Here is a 21,855-nt window from a genome sequence, read left to right on the forward strand (position 1 = left end):
TTGTGCAGCTTTTTTTCACTTCTTCCCAATCTTGAATCTTGAATATAATCTTCCATTTTCCTTACCATTTCCATACTCGGCAGTCGCAGAGCTCTCATTCTTCTCATTTTTTCTTAACCTTTTATTTTCCCAATCTTGAATCTTCCATTTTCTTTACTTGCTCTTCTCATTTTTTCTTTCGATGTCTATTTTATCTTCTAATGAACATATCTTTATTTTCATTAGATTTATCCTTCTTTTTACTCATAAAGTAGAAAACCATTCCTTTATAGTTTATATAAAGATTGGGAGAGTAGCTGTACATGCAAACCTTAATGATGTAGATGAGAAGCTAGCCGTTCGCCATTGAAGCTTTGCGAGTCTGCGACGTTGAAATCTCGAAATACTCTCTCTCTCAATCCCATTAGTCGAGCCGAGCCGAGTGCTTAATAAGGCACTCGGCTCGGATAATCGACAAGCTCGAGCTCGAGCTCGGACAAGGTTTTTCCCTTGGCAAGCCGAGCCGAGCTAGGATTCCAAAGTTCATCACGAGCTCAAGTCGAGCTTGAGCTCTTGTACAGCTCAAACGAGCTGAGCTCGGACAGGCACTAATCGCCCAAGCTCGGTTCGTGTATATATATATATATATATATATATATATATATCAAATCTTATCTCTCATTTCATGCATCTATCTTGATACCCTTCTTCTTCCTTCTCCTCCATACTTGTTTTCTTTGTTTTCATTTTTGCAACATAGATTTCTTATAGAGTTATAGTATCAGAGCATTTTTTTTTAATAATCATGGCATTTTTGTAACGACTCAGGAAAAACGTTAGTTATATCTGCGCTATTACCCCAAAAGGACTAGTCAATTTAAAATTTTTCTTAGAATCACTTATAAAGCCCAATTTCACCTAGTAATCAGGCAATGCGAGACTTAACACCAATGAGTATCTTTATAAACTACTTACTTTATATAAACTATTCATCTTTTCCTAATATGGGACCGGGGTATTACAAACCCCCCCCTTAAACCCCTAACGTCCTCGTCAGAGCCATGTCATGCGGCGCTTTAGTACCACATGACCTGGAGTTACTAAGTGATTTTGATACCAATTGTAACGACCTAGGAAAAATGCTAGCCATATCTGCACTATTATCCCAAAAGGACTAGTCAATTTAGAGCTTTTTCTAGAATTACTTATAAAGCTCAATTTTACTTTGTAATTAGGCAATGTGAGACTTATCATTCATGAGTATATATATAAATCACTCACTCTATATGAGTTATTCATCTCTTCCCAATATGGGACCGGAGTGTTACATTTTCCCTTTCTAAATCCGCTGCAATAACAAGTGATGATTCTTCTCATGCACTCCATCTCCATCTCCATCTCATGAGATAGTCCAGGTCTTTATTGGTCTCTGATCAACTATTGAATGTTGAAAAATTACCGTACATCATACATGGAGCGGCTCAATGGTTACGGCTCTCACTACCAAGAATAAGGTTGGTCTTATTGATGGCTCTCTGCCAACCATCAAGCTCTTCCGATTCAACACACGATCTGATGCGCTAAATATAACACGTGGCAGGCTCGTTCAAACGAGACTTATTTTTTGGATTTATTTAATATTTTTCAATCTATTTTATTTTTATTATTATTTATTTCTCTTTCCTTCTCTCTTTTATTTTTCAACCAAAATTCAAAAATATCCCCCCAAAAAATTTAAAATGTCCTTTAAATTAATTATTTTTTTTCCTTCTTTTTTTTGTCCCCCCCCCCAGCGGGTGCCTAAAATTCTTGTTCCGCTGAAGATATGACTCAATTTTATCTCTCATTTAATGTTATAATTTCTATGTATTAATATATATTAAATTCACTTTATTTCTTATCAACTAAGATGGATCAATGATCCTAAGTTCTTAAGAGTTACCAATGGGAATAGTACTTCATTCCTTAAAAAGAAAGAAAGTCTCAAACCAACCTTCAATATACAATGTCCATCAAAACTATAAAAAATTTACGAAGTTTTTTCAAATAACAAAAATACCCTTAGTAAAAATATAAAACTAAAAATTAAAAATTTTAAAAAGGGGATTGCCGGAAGAGGGGGTGGCCGAAACCACCCCCAAATGGGCATGGGTATGGTGGTTCGGACATATCTGGGGTGGCTGAACCACCCCTCATTCTTTTTTTTTTTTTTTGGCCATTTGGGAATGGTTTTTGAACCACCGCCTCTTCTGGCCTAATTTTTTATTTTGTTTTATTTATAGAATTTATAGGGAAATTATTGTCTTATTAAAAAAATTTAGGATCATTTTAGTTTTTAGTTTTTTTTTTTTGAACATAAGGTGTAGTTAAGAAGTTTTAGCAGTTTGGGACGACATTACAAATTGAGTGTTAGTTCAGAAAGATCACAAAGCAAAAAATATTCTGTACTCTCAAAAAAAAAAAAAAGAAAAAAAAAAGAAAAGAAAAGAAAGGTAAAGAAAAGATATTGTCGGGATGCCCTTAAATGATTGAAAATTGAGATTCTGAAAGCAGAAAAAGAAAAAATAATTCTTTGCTTGATGCTTTCAAAAGAAAAAGGTCAGGAATATTACAAAGAAGTGAATAATACATATTAATTAGTATATTACTGATGCGGTCCTAACTATCCAGTAGCTAGGCCGTACATGGAACTATATATATTAATTCTTGAATGAGTGAGTCCTTGCGGCCAAACTCAGGAGTCAGGAATTGTGTTTATCTCTCATGGCGCGAGCGGAAACCACTCCCGACACGATGAGGGCCCTTTATAAAAGCATTCTGCATGGGAACATGGCAGAAGTAAAAACTCAATTATGTCCAGCAATAATGGGAGATCTTTCTAGGCCTGTAACACCACGCGGCGACACCATCCTGCACGCGGCAATCTCCATGAGACACGAGAGCATCGCGAGAGAAATCCTGAAGAAATGTAAACAAGGAACAGTACCTCTACTGAGCAAACAAAATGCGATGGGGGACACCGTCCTCCATGAGGCTGCTACAACCAACATGACGTGCCTTGCCAAGGATTTGTTAATATTAGCTCCAGATTTGCTGGATATGCGTAACAAGCTTGGGGAAACAGCTCTTTTCAGAGCAGCCCATTATGGCAAGCGTGAGATGTTCGAGCTTCTAGCAGATATATTTGACAAAAAAGAATTGGAACCGAATCAGAAAGAGGCTCTCGATCATTTGAAAAGGCACGATGGAACAACAATTCTTCACATAACAATTCTTGCTGAGTTCTTTGGTGAGTATTTTTTGCTAACCACATCCGTTGAATCAATTCTTTATTCGAACAAAATGCTTAATATATATTTTGCTGCAATAGGGAATGTTCTTATATATCCATTCTCTTTTCCTACTACTTCTTTTCTGTTTGAACTTTAAAAACGTACAGATATTGCACTGGATATAGCGCATAGGTATAAAGTTTTGGTCAACGACAAAGATCGACGTGGGATGATAGGACTTCAGCTCCTCTCAAGCAATCCATTAGCATTCAAGAGTAGCAGCAACTGTGGATTTTTCAAGAAATTAATTTATCATTGTATGATCCTTCCTTCAACTCTTAGTATATACAGTACTTGTTATGTAGGTAAAGAATGTTAAATGTGAGTTTTAATTTGTTATCGCATCGATAAATAGTGGAAAGAGTGATGTAACGACCCACCTCCAATGACACAATATTGTCCGCTTTTGGCTCTTCATACCAAACTTCCCAGGAGGTCATCCATCCTGGGATTGCTCTCGCAGAAGTACGCTTAACTGCGGAGTTCTGATAGGTTCATGACCATCACGACTTTAAAACGCGTTGTGTTATAAATGATGCATTTATACATATAAGCATATCCTCATTCCCAGGCGATGTGGGACGTCACAAGTGATATCTGCTAGATTGATATACATAATACATATAAATAATTTGTTTTAAATCAGTTTACTGGTTTAAGCTTCTAGGTTAAGATGGTGCATAAATATGTATATCAAAAGCCTCACCCAAAGAATCTAAAATCATCAAATCTATAACTCTTGCAATTGCCCATTCTAATAGTATGAAAGTTCAAAGTGGAATTCAGGAGTGAAATTGATCGAAAGTATTCATTTCATGGTTCATATTAAATTTGACAGATCTAATAGTAATTATATATGATATATATCTTGTCACGTTATTTAATTGACGTGTACATCGTAAAATGCAACAAAATAAAATTTGGTCTATAAAATGCATGAATGATCTTCATTTCACCTATTCTGTAGTTTTATGTATGTTGTCCAAACTAAATTCATTTCAGTGTCCTATAATTCTAAGTATTTTTTTTTTAATTTTATTTTTATAACGGTCTACTATTAGCCTCTTGTTTATAATTATATATGGGGTAATATTACATACCATACAAACATTTCACAAAACTGACGTGACAAGCTCTCTCTCTCTCTCTCTCTCTCTCTCTCTCTCTCTCTCTCTCTCTCTCTATATATATATATATATATATATATATATATATATATATATATATATATATATATATAGATGACAATGGTTGATCCAATGACTACTAGACTTTACTACATCCGCTTTTTGAGATATTTGTGAAATGTTTGTGTGGTATCTAGCATTGCCTTTATATATGAGTTGTTATGTTTTTGGGGCTATAATTTTAACGAGTAATGCTATTTAGTATAATACTATCATACAATTTGATGATATAATAGTAAAAATCAGTCATTAGATTAGTATTTGTAAAAATAAAAAATAAAAAAATTTAGAATTTATTTTTTATTGCTACGTCATTCTTGTTGTATGGAAGTACGTAGTATATTAGTCTACTAAATAATATTATTTATTATATATTATTTTATTCATTTTGGTGAGGCCGGCAATTGAATATTTTCAACCATCTAAAGAATTTCAATTATACTTAATAAAGCAAGCCAAATTCTTGGCAACTTGATGGTGTCGTTGCTGTTATATATCCAGGCGTTCCAACTCAGGACACTGAAAAGAAAGAAAGCTGCCGACGAGACACTCATGAATCTGATCATCAACCCAAGCAGCCTTCAAGCAACGACTTTTTAATTTGTGTGCAGTGCCTCTCCATGGTGGTGCGTAAACTTATTTCAGGTACACAAAGCTGGAGTCGTACGTTTATGAGCAAAATTTGATGTACTAATCTTAATTAAAAATTCAAAAGATTCATGCTTCCTCATTTCACTTAATATGGATATCATGATACGGGATAGTTTTCGGTACGGCAATACAATTAAGTTTTTGTAAAAGCTTTTATTCACTCTTGTAAAATGATAAATATTAACAAAAGAACTCGTCGAGGATAGTAGTCGGACCCACTCCGATGCCTAAATAAATCTTTAAAAAAGAATTTAGATTAAGTTTTTATAATAAAAAATTCATTTGTCTCATATTTGGTGGTTTGTACTTATTTATAGATGAGATCTCAACTATTGTTATGGATTGGGTGAGAACTGATTTTCTAACTTTAAGATTCCTCCCCAACATATTCGGGATCCATATCTCCAACGTACAACCTTAATATCTCGGAATTTGATACTTTCGAAATATTTTTGGGCTTCTATTGAAGTTGTCTCTTGATAAGCCTTAATCTTAATTATTAATCTTTCAGGCTTCATATATTAACGAGTTTACATAAATTTAATAAGCCTATTTATTCACTATTGAGAATATTTCCGAACACATAACATGATGTGACAAAGGTTTAATACTTGATAAGTTTTTTTTTTTTCTTTTTTTTTTAAAGGATCCAATTACTAATAAACCTTGTCATATTAATTTTATAAAATATTTATGAAATGTTTATGTGATATGTAAATATTACTCTATACCATTATATGTGTAAAATGTAAGATCATAAAATAGCTTGTCACAATCTCGCGTGTGCCCTTTTTACTTCCTAGTATATTAATCTTTCTTTAATTTAAGTTTGATAAGAGATATATATATTTGGCAGTACCAAGAAAGATTTACGCATCAATTTGGAGATTTCTTTGTCTTGGTACGTACGTTCTTTCCCTTGCTCTTTTGGTAAACACTTTTTTTTTTTAATTAAAAAAAAAAAAATTTAACTTCAAAACACTTTTTATATTACATCAATAATTTTTTTTATTATTTTTTTTAAAAAAACACACTACAAAACAAAACTTATTTATTTTTTCATACAAATTTTTTATACTTTATATCACACCCATCACTCTTTATTACTATTAAAAAAAAATAAAAATTCACAACTGTCTCTCATCTCGAACTTAATCAGGATGGCCAGTGATGGAGAATATATCCAAAGAAAAGATAAAACATAAATCAGCTCTCAAACTGGCCCACTTGCTAATACCAAAAGATTTATCGTGGGAGCAAAGTGAATACATAGAAGTGGAGGATAGGATCTCAATAAGGAAGGCCGCAGCTCGCGCTGAAGAAGAAGAGGCGGCCAAAAAACTAAAGGAGAAAAAAAGGCAGCTCGATCGAATAGATGGTGGTGGGACACCAGATCGGTCATGGCCGGAAGAATTGCCTCGAACTCCGCCCGAAGAGGGACAACCTATTTCGCTGCTCTTAGCAACGAGCACAGGAATAGTAGAGATTGTGGAGGAGATACTTAAACTGTATCCCCAGGCGGTTGAGCACGTAAGCGATATGGGACACAACATATTGCATGTGGCCATTCAGTACCGTCAATTGAAAATCTTTCGCATTGTAAAGAGCAAGGAAATAGCAATGTTCAGATTAGTCCGGCAGCTTGATCAGAGAGGCTACACCGTCTTGCACCACGTTGGAGTCACGAAGTTCCAGACTAGAGGTACCCACTCTGGTCCTGCTTTCCATTTGCAAGAGGAGTTGCGTTGGTTAAAGGTAACCACCTCTTTCTTTACCGTTACTAGCTAGGCCACATTTCAAAGATTTTTCCATATCATGGTTATTTGGTATATATATAAGAGTAATGACAGCAAAATAATATCGGCTGGCATTATAAATGTCTACAGCTTAATTTTTTGTTGATTCGGCACAAATACCTTAACAATGTACATTATAATATGATTCATTTCTTCTTTCTATTCATTTTCTAACATTTTACTTTCAAAAATTATCATTAGATATGTGGATTCATGTGGGTTTATCATATGAGCCCTTGCCCTGCATGTCTAACGGTAATTTTTAAAAGTGGAATGATGTGAGGAGAAATTGGGGAGAATGTATAAATTGCGCATCTCTTAAAATATTTGGTGAGTAATTCTCTAGTATTTCTTGTGTTGTCTCAAATGTTTCATGGCTTTTAAAATCATCATTTGATTAAAATTCAATAATAATCATTTCAAAGAGAGGACACAAGAAAGACTTTAGTTCTCCTTCTAACATTACTCATATTTATTTTCCAAAGAAAAAAAAAAAATACTATTCAAAACACTTTAATAATGTCATAATATATTACAAGATTTGATTTTATATGATGAGATTTGATCTGGACATTGATTGTAATATATAAATTAAACTAAATAATTAAATTCATTTATTCATATCATCTTAAGTTTTTAAGATAATATGGTATTGGATGAGAAGTCTTGAATTCGAAAATTAACTAAATCTCTATCCATTTTATTATATTTCAATTAAATATTTCACTTTCGGCCTATTGATAGCGTTATTGTCATAAATATAACCTTCTACTTAATTTTATGCAGCGTGTGAAGAGGATAATGCCCCCCCATTATGAAATGCACCTTAGCAAGGAACATGACGAGACCGCCCAAGAGTTCTTCGACAGAACCCATAAAAAACTTCTCAAGGAGGCAAAACAATGGCTGAAGCGGACCTCCGAGTCTTGCTCTACTGTGGCGGTACTTATTGCCACGGTCGCCTTTGCTGCTGCTTACACCGTGCCTGGAGGTTCCGATCAATCTACTGGGGTTCCTGTCCTCCTGTACGACTATTTCTTCCTGATTTTCACTGTCATGGACGTTCTCTCCCTTGCAAGCTCATTAACTTCAGTAGTCATGTTCCTTTCTATCCTCACCTCACCCTTCGAGCTCGAAAGTTTCCGTCACTCACTTCCTCGGAAACTTACACTCGGCTTCACCTTCCTCTTCTTCTCAGTGGCGGTGACCATGCTTGCTTTTGCTGCAACAATTGTGCTCATCGTTCATTTGAAGAGGCGGTTGACTAGAACGCTCATATATACTGCTGCATTCCTTCCAGTCTCCATTTTCGCAATCTTACAGTTCCCTTTGTATGTCGCGTCCTTGAGTGCTGTCAATTTCACCCGGAAATTAATTAGGAAGGTTCTTCCCAACTTTTGTCTCCCCCGTCGGTTTCGAAAGAACCCTACGCTCCCCATTTACAAGTCCCAATGAGATTCCAGTTCCATATATCAAGGTAATGCATTAATGAGTCTGAGATCGTCGATCCTTTGAAAAACCAAGAAAGTTTTATATATGACCGGGATATATATACACTTCTAAGATGACTTGGGCTTTAATTTTACCCTATTAAGAAACCTAAATATTAATTTTCCATTTCTATGTTATCGTGTTTGTGCATGTAATTTTGGTGCCGAATAATGTTAATTATCTTGTGACAATCTAATGGATCAGTTTGTTAGAATAGTCTTCAATATTTTACTTCGTTTGCATATATTTTTTCAATGAAATTTCATGGATATTTGACTAGCTAGAATTATTTTCTTTTTATACATGGGAAACCATTGTAAAAGCTCCCAAAAAAAAAAAAAAGGAAAAATATAAATTTATTCGCTAAAAATCGTGCAATTTCAATGTACTGTGTTTTTAAATTCGACTTTTAACTCCTTAAGTTTTTAGGTTTTCTAATTTCACTCATTCTTTCAAAATCTCTAAAATTGCTTAAGTGGAATTAACAGCGTAAAAAAAAGTTTCACGTCACATAAAAAAAGAATTTTTAAGTTATTAAAAAAATAGAAAAAATAAGAAAAAGAAGGAATTGGAAGGGGGTGGCGGTGCAAGAGGGTGGTTCATGCGGGCACTCCAAATTGAGAGATGGCTCGTGCAGCCACCCCAAATTGAGGGGTGGCTCGTGTAGATAGCTCTAACAAAAGGTGCAATTCGAATGGCCACTTCTCAACGAATAAGTAGCTCGCACGGTTCATCCAATCAAAGGGGTGGCTTTCAGGCAACCCCATTTACTCGATGGCCACCCCAAATGAAAGGATGGCTTATTGCTATGACGACCCTCCCCCGCGCCCCCCCCCCCCCCCCCATTTTTTTTTTTTCCTTTTAAATATACAAACGGATCTTCATAGTGGCACAACTACTTGTCGCTCAGCCAACATGACATACACGTCCCATAACATTTACCTGATGTTCAGAGTTGCATCTAACACAGCGTAATAGAAATATAATATGCAGCGAAACACATATCAATAACGAAAATCCATCTAATACATAACTGTTATCAACAATAAGAGTCATTTATTAGTCTATTTAGTTAAATCTTACAAAGTATTAAACTCTAATTTACATACTCAAAATACATGCTCACAAAATAAATGTGCCACGTAGGACATGAGCCAATGAACCAAATACCCAAAATTCGGACTACCCATGAGTTCGTGACTTATGACTATCGTGATATGCTCCAATCATAGAATCTCATACGCTAGGTGGACAAGTCATTATCTATATCCACAGAACCTGCAACCAAAGCCTCAATATCTGCGCGGTTGCGGGGGTTGCTCCATCGGCACAAATGAAATAATGAGTTCACCGTCTCAGTATAAAACATACCGAGACCTCAGTGATATTAAACTGGGTTTTCACAAAGAATCAACTTTTCTTTTATAGTCTCGCGTAAACTATAACAGCTACCAATTTACAAACTTTTGTTTAAAAAACCCCAATAGTTGATATACCAAACACCGACTAATAGAAAACATTTAAAACATATTATGTAGCTGTAAACATATATAGAAGTTCCAGTCATCCCACCTTAGAAGCTTCTACATATCGATTCATCTACAATATATTACTTTTGATCAGTGGCTCAATCATACATGTATGCGAGTAATCTTAAGCATACAAGTACGTTTAAGTAGGAAGACATGACATTTAGTTTAGCTGTACTAAGACATCTATATTCCCTGAATTAGGCAACACTAAGCCTACTCCCATCAAACTTATTACCTTTAATGTCAGTGTGATCATGCGAGTACGAGAGTGAGACTCTACCATACAAGCATGTCTTAGCTAAAGAACAACGACAACTCGCGACGGTCTTACATAGACATTAGCATCCCATAACACCGTGCCTACTGCCAACAGCGTATTGCCTTTAAGCAGCAACACACGTGGTATTGCATAGACAATGGCATCTCTAACTCTGGGCAATGCAATCATCTACGCACTCTCAAACTCAATGCATTTAAATCATGCAACTAATACGTTTAGCAAAATTACAGTATATAAGCATGCAACACATTCCGTCACATCACAATATATATAAGAGTCTGAACACTCACATTAACATAGGGTCCTTTCACCCATATTAACATAGAGTTCGTTCACTCATGGTTGTGCAATTAAGCACACAAGTAACCAAGTTATGCCGTTAAGCACGTAATGCATCATATTCCCCAATTTTATACTAACACTGAAATCACATTTATGGTCCCATGCAATCACAGTTTACAAAGTTTTCAACCATATCATATAATCACATCATTCATTCCAAACTCCACATATCATATACATACTTCAAAACGTAATCATAATTTCAATATATTCAAAAGTACTCAAATCATTCAGAACAGATATATTCAACATACAGTTGGTTCAGATTTATAAAACAACATATATATTTTGCAATTCTACATTATATAAAAATAATAGTTTCTCAGTGAGTAGAATATCACCTGGCTGTGCGGATATTAAGCACTAGGTTCCTTAGACACCACCTTACAATGTATCATTGAAAAATAATACATTGCACATTACTTGACATTTTCTAATATTAGACTTACATTTAGCTCTTAGACTGCTCAAGCACTAACCCATGGAAAATCCATAGAATTTCTAGGGTTCCAAACATCTACCTGTAAATTCTAGACACTAACTAAACTCAAATAAAACTAACTCAAAGTATTTACTTGGGGTTAGACATTAAAATCACCATTTAAATATTTACTCATACCATTAACACTAATCCCATAATTAATTTCACTAACTCATTAATTATTTTTACTAACACTTCTATAATAATATTAGCCTTAAAATTATATTCACTAATATCTTTTTACAAAACCTATAGCTAATTTGGGATTAACCATCACAATAACCACAATTATTAATCCACAAATTAACAATCTAGGTTTTAGACATTTTAAGACCTCAAATTAATTTAACCCATCAAATTAGGGTTTCCATATTTTTACCCAATTTACAAAACACTACTCCAAATCACAATACTATTAACCCAATAGTATTTACTAAGGGTTAATCACATGAAAACACCACTAAAATTAAATACTCAAAAGTTAGGGTTTTAGAAAAACTTACCAAATTTTCACCAAACCAAATCTATGGTTTGGGTAGCTTCAAGTAAATTTCAAGTAACCTATTACCTAAAAAAGACACTAGATTAAACTCACATTTTAATATTTTAACCTAAAATTACGAAATCATGAGTTTAGTGTTTTACCTTAAAATGATCGGTAAAGATGTAAATCCTAGTATAAGAATCACGTTTTCAAAATTGAATTGAAGATCGAACCGTTGGATCTTCTATACGAAGGTTTCAAGGTGAAAAAATCAAAGGGGCATTTGAGAAAATCTCCCCCCTGTTTTTCGGAAATAACAGAAAAGAGGCTCTCCGGAGCCTCTTAAAAAAAATCACGCGTGTCGAGTTTCTTTTTTCAAAGTGGTGGACCGGTTTTCATTTTTCTTTTAAAAAAAAACAAACCTGCACCATTTTTTTGAAAGGCTGTACGCCTATTTGGAACAAAGGCCATTTGGCCTTTGTATTTTGCTATGGCAGTGCGGCCCACTTTTTTATTTATTTTTTATTTATTATTTTTCTTATTTTCTTATTTAAATTCTTTAATTCTTTTCTTTTTTGTAATTTTTTTCTTTGGACATAAAAATATTCTCTTGCATTTTAAATTCACTTAATTAATTTTAATTAATTATGTACTCAAATTTCATATTTTAATTACTACAAAATGTCTTAAACATTACAACTTGTTAAACCATCGCAGGTAGAGGTCGTAGCCTGCTAACCCTCAGTTGGAGGCGGTTGCCTCATTACCTTTTTTTTGTTTAATTGCAAGTCTTAGATAAGCACAAATAGACACACTTGCAAGTGAATTTGACCAAGAGCAATAAAGGCCCGCACTTAATAATTGTACAATAAATATTATTTCCAAAACAAATTTTAATACTCAATATGGTAAAAATTTAATAAATAGTTCCAAACTAAGGTCCTCAATCATATTAAAAGTAATTATAAATTAAAAGTCTCATTATTCACATTCAGAAAAAACATTCATAAATTCTTGAAAAGTTTCACTTATTTACTTTTTTTAAAAGCACCATTTTTTATATTCATGAAATTAGTTCAACATGCATAATTTTTTCTCCAATGTTTATTTGAATTGAATGTTTAGAAAAACATGAAAATTCTTCAAAGTACATAAATTTTCATTGTTTGCGTTGTGCATAATAAATGTAATTACTCTTGGTGAGTCTTCAATGTCCAACATTTTTTTTTTTCCGCATTATGTTCTAATATTACACATCAATCTTTACATATATAACTTATTTTCATTTTTTTCTTTATTTTTCTTTAAATCTTATTATTTCATGTCTTTGAATCAAATGATAAGTCATTCTATATCTAATAAGTTATTTAAAAAAAGTTTTAAAATACATTTTACAAATAAAAGAAAGTGCTCTAATTGACATATTAAATAAAAAAAAATATAAATATTAAAATATATTTAATTTAATTAATATTTAAATATAAAAAAGGTACATCACTTAAACTTATCGTCTTAGACCTCAAAATTTATTAAACCGGCCTATCCATCCGTTAAAGTGGACTCGCATTCTTATGAACCTTCAGTAATTTCAGCCGCAAGATATGGGATCATATATAGATCAGATTGTAAACCTCAGGCAATTGAGGTCATAAATGACCAAGACGAGAACATACTTCATATTGCAGCAAGACATCGAAGGAAAGAAATCTTGGATCATCTTCAATATTCGCCTGCTCAGTTATCAAGCATTTTGCTTCAAGCTGCGTACCAGGATAAGCATCAGCTGAGGGACAGGCCTGGGCCAAAAAGGACCTTAAAAAAGGCCTTAAACAGATTGAGTAAAACTCCGGCTTTCCGCCATGGGCCTCAAAAATTATTTGTACTAAAAAAGGGTTGAACTTTAGATATGATATTTTATGAGGCATCAAGGCCAAATGACTTACCACACGAGCTAACCGTATTTCCTCTTATTCTTTTTCACAACTTTTATTTCCTTCCATTCATCAACTAATTAATATTGCAGCGAGTGCGGAAACTTGTGCCTCCATATTTCTTCCACCACCAAAATAAGCATAATCAGACTGCTGAAGAATTATTCACCATCGAACATAAGCAACTGGTGGAGAAAGGCCAAGAATGGCTAATGCGAACAACAAAGGCATGCAGTACTACACCATCCCCGGTGCTTCCAACTCAAAAGCAGGTCATCCCTTGCTCCTCAAGGCAACTGCATTTCGCACTTTCACAACCTCAGACATGTTATTGCTCTGCTTCTCACTGACTTCTGTGGTGGTGATCCTCTCCATTATGACATCGAGAATGCAAGAGCAAGATTTCAGGAGGTCTCTTCCCTTGAAGCAGTGTTGGGCCTAACTACAGTGTTCTTTGCCGTAGCGGCTATGATGGTTGCTTTTGCTGCTACACTCATGCTTGTGATACGGCAGAGGCTACATTGGGCTGCAATTCCAATTTACACAATCGCTTGTTGTGCAGTTACTATTTTTCTTGCGCTTCAGTACCTCCCGCTCCATCTCAATATTTCTTGGTTTACCGTGAGTGATATCCTGCGGGGGTTGCATTGACTCGATCAGGTTTTCTAGGAAATGTCTGGTTCAGTGCTCTAGACTGAGCATTAGTAGTACTTATAGGTTTAGCTATGCCTACGATATATATATGCCTTCTCCCCCTCTTTTATGTTTCCCAGTGTGCATTTTGCTTTTGTTGTTCTAACTATGTCTAATTTTTGTATGCCTGTTCATCTGGCGCCTCTTCTTCTTGGGAAAAGTTTGTTTGTTGCAGTTGAGAGTCCTGTGTGACCCTTTCTTCGTGGTTTTCACTTTTCACTGTCATGGACGTTCTCTCCCTTGCAAGCTCATAATTAACTTCTGTAGTCATGTTCCTTTCTATCCTCACCTCAACCTTTTAACTCCAAAAATTCGGACAGGTAACTGTCACACCCAATGAGATTCCAATTCCATATATCAGGTTAATTCAATCAGTCACAGATCGTCCTTTGAACGATCAATATACTGTATTATATATATATATATACTTCTAAGATTACTTGGAACGGGCTTTTACCCATTCAAGTAACCTAAAATTTTCCAATTTCTATGTTATCATGTTTGTGCGTGTTAGTTTTGTGACGAATATATCATGTTATCTTGTGAAAATCAAATTAATGGCAATATTCTGATCAGTTTGTTAGAATTGTCTTCAATATTTTACCTCGTTTGCATATGCAAATCTGCAGTAACGATCATTAATCCATAATTATTAGGTACAATTCATTGCCAACTAATCACTATTGTATTTCTATCATATAATCCTTACAATTAAGTTATTTGTATTTCACAAAAATTTATGCGGCATAAAAGAAGAAAGCAGGATCCTCTACAATTAGAAATGAAATTGTAGATTCTAAAATATAGAATCCAGGCCGTTCTTTGCATCGAACGGTTTGAAAAATATTACCTAATCACTACAAGAAATTCTCCATTTCTGGACGGTTTGAAACCGTCCAGAAATTGTAAAAAACCGTCTGGAATAAAGTCCAGACAGTTTATTTTAGACGGTTTAAAATTGTCTAAAATTTTTGATAGAAAATTCAGATTCTAGACAGTTTGGACCAAATTGTCTAGAATTATCGTCTAGAATTAATTCCAGACGATTTGGGCAAAGGACCAAAACCGTCCACAATCATATGAAACGACTCAATAAGTGTTTCCATTCATTCCCACCAACCCCAAAAAAGGGTACAATTACAAGGCACATGACTGTTTATAATTAGATTTTTTTCAGTCAATTAATTGATCAACTCGATCGATCAGCCAGCTTATCCATGGATAACGCATGACTTAAAAAAGGAGAAAAAAGGAAGTGCGAAGTCTTGGCATGTTTCACGATCCCAGCTTGGATAAGCAATCACCAATATTCATTCAATCGATAATGACGTTAAAGCGAAAGGAATCTGGTCCAACTCTAAAAAGAAAATATCCCCCACCGCTGGGGCCATTGGAGAGCAACCTATATTCTCATCCCATGTTTTTCTAACAACTTGGAAGAACATCAGAAAATATTCCCAGCACTGTTAAAGGAAATGCCTTTAATTAAATGATCAGAACATTCACAGTTATAGGATTTGGATCTGATCTACACAGTACACACATAACTAAAGCAACGTGTTTAACGTTGTTTGCTGAGAATGAAGTGTAAAGGACGTTTGCTGGATGAAGCTCTTTCCAGCACTGTCTTTAGCTGCTTCTTTTCTCTTCTTTTTCTGGGGCAAAGTTCAAAGTTCGAACCAATGGAATAATAGCCATAACACCACCGTAACAAAAGAAAGAAGAACCTCTCCAGATGCTGATGTACAAAAATAAAAGGAGAAAGGAAAAATAAAAGAAAAGGTAAACCTCTGGAGACTTGAGGGCCGAGGAGAGACAAGGAGGTATTCTTATCGCCGGAGGAGTTCTTCGTTAATTCATAACGTAAAGTCGGTACTTGGTGGGCTTCGACAAAAGAAAGGTGTGCTTAGTGGGCTTCGACAAAAAAATGTGGGTTTAGTGGGCTCACAAAAAAAAAAAAATTGCTAGATATCAAGCCGGCCTCTATGCATCAAACTCATCAAAATATCCTCTCTCTCTCTCTGACTCTCTCTCTCTCTTCAATTGATGGTTTTCACTGTAATTAATTCATAATCGAATTGATAATGTTCATCTTAAATTTATTGCCGTCGAGTATTGTCGATCGATGTTATATATAGTGAAAAAAACAAAGAAGAAGAACTTCGCTTATAACTCATGATCTTTTATTACTTTTGTAAAAAAATATCTAAATTTTAAAAAATATCAATTTAGGGTATTAATCTTTCAATTTTTTTCAGTTAGAATTTTCCGTTGAATTCTGTCAAAATTTCCACAATACCCCTCTTTTTTTTTTTTTTAGGAAAAAAAATTGTTAGGATTTAGGTGTCGGTTAAAATTTAACGAAATTTACAAAAATACCCATGCCTGAATCTTTGATTTTTTATTTTATTTTATTTTTTTTTTTTTTTAAATAAACATAAGGGTATTTGAGAAATTTTGGTAGAATTTAATGAAAAATTTTAACGGATAGTTGAAATTGAAAAAAATTAAAAGATGGATACGTACCATAAATTGACATTTTTAAAATTTGGATACATTTTTGCAAAAGTGATGAAAAATCAAGGATTACAAGTAAAGTTTTCTCATAAATAGATAAGAGACGTGTAGAAGTAGCCCACCAAATGACACTTCTCATGTAAAATTGAGGATTTGAGGTAAGAAAAAATAAAACTCAAAACTTTTGAGTCGATCTTTCTTATATATTAAAAGAACTGAAGCAAAATCAACATACGTACGGTACTGGGGCTAAATACGCCTATATATATATATATATATATATATATATATATATATATATATATATATATATATATATATATAAAAGAGTTTATATAGTAACTAAAATCCTATACCAAGTAAACCTCGAAATTAAACATAAGGTTTCGATCTCGATCGTCCGGACAAAATTACTTGTTCGTTCGAAAGATTATCATGATAAATGCCTTTGACTGGCTACTCGTTCTAATTAGTAGCGAATTCGAGAAAAATTTTGAATTGTGTAGTCTTAGCATGTTTCACATGATAATGATATACTTTTGAAGTGCGTTAGGCAATCACCACTCCAGTCTCTAATGTTCTTAAAGCAACATGTTAAAGCGAAAGTTGTCTAACTTTAGAAAGAAAAATCACCCCGAGTACTGCCTATATATTCACACATGAATTCGTTCTTTTTCTAAAACTCTGGAGGACTACTGAGAAATCTAGCTATGAAGTTTTGGCCCAATTATCTATATATATCATCAGTCTCTTCTGTTTTTCAAAAGAATAGATTCTTAGCCTTTTTTGCTTTCTCTGAGCAAATTCCTAGCCGTTTAAATCCAATATATCAATCTCTTTAACACTTCAACTGATCATGGCTTCCATAGCAGAGAAGGATGATAAAGATCATCAATTAAACGGAGAGCTGTACAACGCTCTGCTGAGCGAAGACGCGGAGATGAAGGTTATGGAGCTCTGTGCACGTTTTGATGAGCATGCGTTCCACATACTGACCATACACAACGACACAGTGCTCCACAAGGCCACTTACGCGAAACAAGCTAACTTGGTACTTAGCCTTCTCGAAGACTTGCCTCCCCGCCATCTCAACAAAATGATCTGCCAAAACGAAGCCGGCAACACTATCCTTCACGAGGCAGCTACTCTCGACCAAGAAAACTCAGTCGATGTCGCAACGAAGATGTTAGAGAAAGCCCCGAAGTTGTTGACCATGACCAACAAACTTGGAGAAACTGCACTCTTTCGGGCAGCCCGCTATGGCAAGACTGACATCTTCAACTTTCTGGCAGATAAAATCTCGGAACATCATGATGAAGCCAGCCAGCAACCACTAATTCAGAGGACGGACAAGACCACTATTCTTCACGTCGCCATCCTTGCTCAACACTTCGGTTAGTCCTACTTCTATTGGTGTGAGTTTTTCATTTGTTTATTTCAGTTTGTGTGCGTGACCGGTATGCTTTTCACACACAAAATGCATAAACAGAAACGGCTCTTGAAATAGCTAAACGATTCGGACATATAATTGATGAAAGAGACGGTAATGATATGACTGCTCTTCAGCTCCTCTCATGCATCCCTTCAGCTCTTCACACTGTGCCCAAACTCCCCAAGAGAATTTACGGCTTTGGTATGTACGATCAACTCTACCTACTTGAAAATTACTAGTGTTTCCCTTTTCTTGACCTTCATCTTCTCGTAACAATATATGTTGTATTCTTCATTTAATTTGAGAGAAAAAAAAAATTGAGGTAAATATCATGATGCTCGCCTTTATTTGTTAATGTGTTTTGAGGAGTATTATTTTTTGTTTTTATTTGAAGAAAATGTTAATTATGATATGACATAAAAATGAAAATTATTATTATTTTTTATTATTTTTTATTTTTTTAGGAGTGCTTTGTGTTTAAATGGATTGTTAATGTTTTTATTTTGACAAAAAAAAAAATATATAATATAAAATTTTAACATATGAAATTCTCGTTATTTATGCATACGGTTGAACTCCTTTAGTGAACAAATTAATTAGCAAAGCAAGATGTACGTAATAGGTTACTGACTTTAAATTAAAGGAGATGGACTTGCTGGTCAGGGCTGATGTTCATATATAGCAATTAATTATTTGATATCCTGGCATCCCCTTTCTTGTAGGGAATGCTTTGCTATCAGAATTCTATTTATTTCATTAATTCTAAGATATTTTATGGTCAAGATTTTATTTTGTTGTATCTTAGGATATATATAATCACTACAAAAAAAAAATAACATTTATGGACGATTTTTTTCTAGACGGTTTTAATTTTATTTTATTGCGTCTTACGATATATATGATATATGCTATGTGGTGAATATGTTGACATAACATTTAAAAAATTTAAATAACTTATTATATATCATATACAACATTAGATGCAATAAAATAAAGTTTTGATGTTAAAATAACTCCCAAATGGAGAGTTAACCATATTTTTTCAATTTAGTTCCAGCTAGCGAATTGTGTTTGTGTAATTAATATGTATCAACAACCTACTGACTTTTACTCTTCATAAGTCGAAATGTACTGTAGTTCGGCCAGGGGCAGTGATGTTCGGAAGGAAAAGTTAAACAAGAAATCAGCTTTGGAGCTTGCCAAGTTATTAGTGAAAACAGATACCTCATGGGAGTTAACTAGATCTCCAATTGAACAGAGTAAGACGAAGCTGCACAAAGACGTCGGTCCATCTACTAAGAAAGAAGGTAGTGGAGATGGGCGATCCTCTTCTATTTCTCCAAAACAGGTGGAGGTGGGAGGAATTACACCATTGTTTCTAGCAACTAAGTCAAGCTGCATAGAGATCGTCAAAGAAATACTGGAAATATATCCCCAGGCAATTGAGCACATAGATAACGAACGGCGGACTATATTGCATGTAGCTATCCAGTACCGCCAGTTGGAGGTTTTCGACCATGTTTCGAAAATGGAAGTAGCAATGAGGTGGCTGGTGCGAAGGATTGACAGCAATGGGAACACCATTCTGCATATGGTTGGAATAAAAAGAGAGGATTATATACCTGAAAAGCTGCGAGGCCCTGCATTTGAATTGCGAGAGGAGCTGCTCTGGTTTGAGGTGCATTTTTTTTTTCTCTCTTTTCAATAACTCCATTCTCAATTATTTCTCATACAATTAAATTTAGGAGAAACTTCACAACACCCCCATGAACTTCTACTTGACCCACGTTCAGTGGCGGACCAGCCTTGCAAATATGGGAGGGCCAAATTGAAAGAAAAAAAATTTGGAGGGGCAAACCTAAAAAAGTAAACAAAATTAAGGGTAAAATTTTATTTTATTTTATTTATTTTAGATTTTTTTTTTTTTTTGAGAAAAATTCTGGGGGTTGGGGGGGCTAGGCCCCCCCTCCCCCCCCTAGCCCCCATGTAGGTTCGCCATTGCCCACGTTGGGTCACTTTTTAAAAACCAAAATTAAAAATTTGTTTATTGCCCTGCAAAGAAGGACGTTTAGAAAGGTTATCGAGATTATCGTAAGTATTTTTAATTTTTAATTTAAAATTAAGGATAAATTTGAAATTTTATAAAAGTTTCAGCAACATAAAGGTTATTTTACTGATTTTGTCGTTTGATTTAACACAAAACCATAGCGGAGTGGGGATATAGCATCAAATTAGAATATTGAGAATTTTTTAATTTTATGAGATAGTTTCAAAACGGAAAGAAATTTAAAGAGATTTTGTGAAGTTTCCGCTGAAATTTATATATACATATTAAAGGTGCTCTTGATCCCTCTTTTTAGAGTACGTGGTTTCGGGTGGTCATTAATTAAAGTGGTTGTCATGTATGTGCTTTTGTGTGCAGCGCGTGAAGTTGGTCACAAAAGTCCATTTTGTTGATCATCGGAACAACGATAATCTGACTGCTGAAGGCTTATTTGCTAGTACCTACAAGGATCTCCGAAACGATGCCAAAGAATGGCTAAAGAAGACAGCAGAAGGATGCTCCATCGTGGCAGTTCTGATTTCAACAGTTGCCTTTGCTGCAGCTTACACAATACCAGGAGGTCCAAATCAGAATACTGGGGTCCCAGTCCTTCTCTCTGAACCTTTCTTTGTGGTTTTCACTGCAGCTGATGTACTCTCCCTTGCATGCGCTTTGACGTCAGTGGTTATATTTCTTTCAATCATCACAGCGCCTTATCGTTTGGACGACTTCAAGTATTCTCTTCCTAATAAGCTGATCTTTGGCGTCACATTTCTGTTTCTCTCTGTGTCGATGATGATGATATCATTTGCAGCAACAATCGTTCTCATGATATGTAGTAAAGAAAGCTGGACGAGAATTGCCCTATATTCCCTTTCTTTCTTTCCAGTCGGTATCTTCGCACTATCATATCTCCCCCTCTATGTCTCTCTGACAAGAACTTACAAGTACTTGCTCAAGAAGATAAGGCAAGAAACAATTCCTTGGAGTGCTAAGTGGTTTCGATGCCTGTCTAAATCTTGCAGTTGTCCTCTACATCAGTTAACCGGTCCCACTAAGCACAAATCGGCAGCAACACAGACCTCACATTTATCCGTTTGAACTATTTGTGCTGAATTAGTGGATACTACTGCCACCATGTTTCAGATACTCGATTAGTTAGTCTGTTAGTTAATTAGTTTGTATCTTTGTTTACTTCCATTACTGCTATTGTCTCTCATCAATTTAAACTACCTAATGTTCATTTTGCTGAAGTTATAAACATATGGGTACAGTCCAACTCTCAGAAAATCTAATTCTCACAAATGTTCTTTCTATGCCTTCCTTTTCATTTAATTTGATATCTGCAAGTCAACTCATCCGTGATATCAAATGTTGCCTCAATTTCATTGCTGATTTTTGTTTCATTCAAAACTTGCACACTTGGAGGACGATTGGAATAGGTAGAGAGCAGGGTGACTTATTCCATTTAACGCAATTATCCAAGGCGCCTACTTCCTGCATTGCAATCTTCTGTTTTTCATTCTGCCAAGGCTTTAGTTTCAACTTCTATTAAGACAGGTTCTGCCGATGTCTAGCATTTTCGTTTAGGACATCTATCTTAGTCCAGAATGTCTTTGTTGCATGATTTGATTTCATCTGTTCCTTGTAAATCCATTCATATCTGTACAGTTTGTCCTTTAG

At 34.7% G+C, this 21,855-nt stretch overlaps 2 protein-coding genes across 2 annotated transcripts; both read left to right on the forward strand.

Moving 5' to 3' along the window:
- The first annotated feature begins 2,712 nt into the window (after positions 1 to 2,712).
- LOC133869491 (uncharacterized) lies at positions 2,713 to 8,669 on the forward strand. The gene is made up of 6 exons (XM_062306515.1): positions 2,713 to 3,268; positions 3,419 to 3,568; positions 5,000 to 5,143; positions 6,006 to 6,050; positions 6,309 to 6,904; positions 7,732 to 8,669. Exons 1-6 carry the CDS (start codon positions 2,743 to 2,745, stop codon positions 8,398 to 8,400), a joined length of 2,130 nt encoding a protein of 709 aa, XP_062162499.1. The 5' UTR covers positions 2,713 to 2,742; the 3' UTR covers positions 8,401 to 8,669.
- Positions 8,670 to 17,387: 8,718 nt separating this feature from the next.
- On the forward strand, positions 17,388 to 21,855 carry LOC133869732 (ankyrin repeat-containing protein ITN1-like). The gene is made up of 4 exons (XM_062306810.1): positions 17,388 to 18,090; positions 18,186 to 18,329; positions 19,250 to 19,806; positions 20,551 to 21,855. Exons 1-4 carry the CDS (start codon positions 17,553 to 17,555, stop codon positions 21,271 to 21,273), a joined length of 1,962 nt encoding a protein of 653 aa, XP_062162794.1. The 5' UTR covers positions 17,388 to 17,552; the 3' UTR covers positions 21,274 to 21,855.

Source organism: Alnus glutinosa, chromosome 5 (genome assembly GCF_958979055.1).
Source record: "Alnus glutinosa chromosome 5, dhAlnGlut1.1, whole genome shotgun sequence".
NCBI lineage: Eukaryota > Viridiplantae > Streptophyta > Magnoliopsida > Fagales > Betulaceae > Alnus > Alnus glutinosa.

Bases quoted from the DNA above. Each gene is read 5' to 3' on its own strand.
- LOC133869491 (XM_062306515.1), top strand. From the start codon at position 2,743: ATGGCGCGAGCGGAAACCACTCCCGACACGATGAGGGCCCTTTATAAA. The intron at 3,569-4,999 runs GTATGATCCTTC...TTATATATCCAG, and splicing joins CAAGAAATTAATTTATCATT to GCGTTCCAACTCAGGACACT. The intron at 5,144-6,005 runs GTACACAAAGCT...TATATTTGGCAG, and splicing joins GGTGCGTAAACTTATTTCAG to TACCAAGAAAGATTTACGCA.
- LOC133869732 (XM_062306810.1), top strand. From the start codon at position 17,553: ATGGCTTCCATAGCAGAGAAGGATGATAAAGATCATCAATTAAACGGA. The intron at 18,091-18,185 runs GTTAGTCCTACT...ATGCATAAACAG, and splicing joins CATCCTTGCTCAACACTTCG to AAACGGCTCTTGAAATAGCT. The intron at 18,330-19,249 runs GTATGTACGATC...ACTCTTCATAAG, and splicing joins CAAGAGAATTTACGGCTTTG to TCGAAATGTACTGTAGTTCG.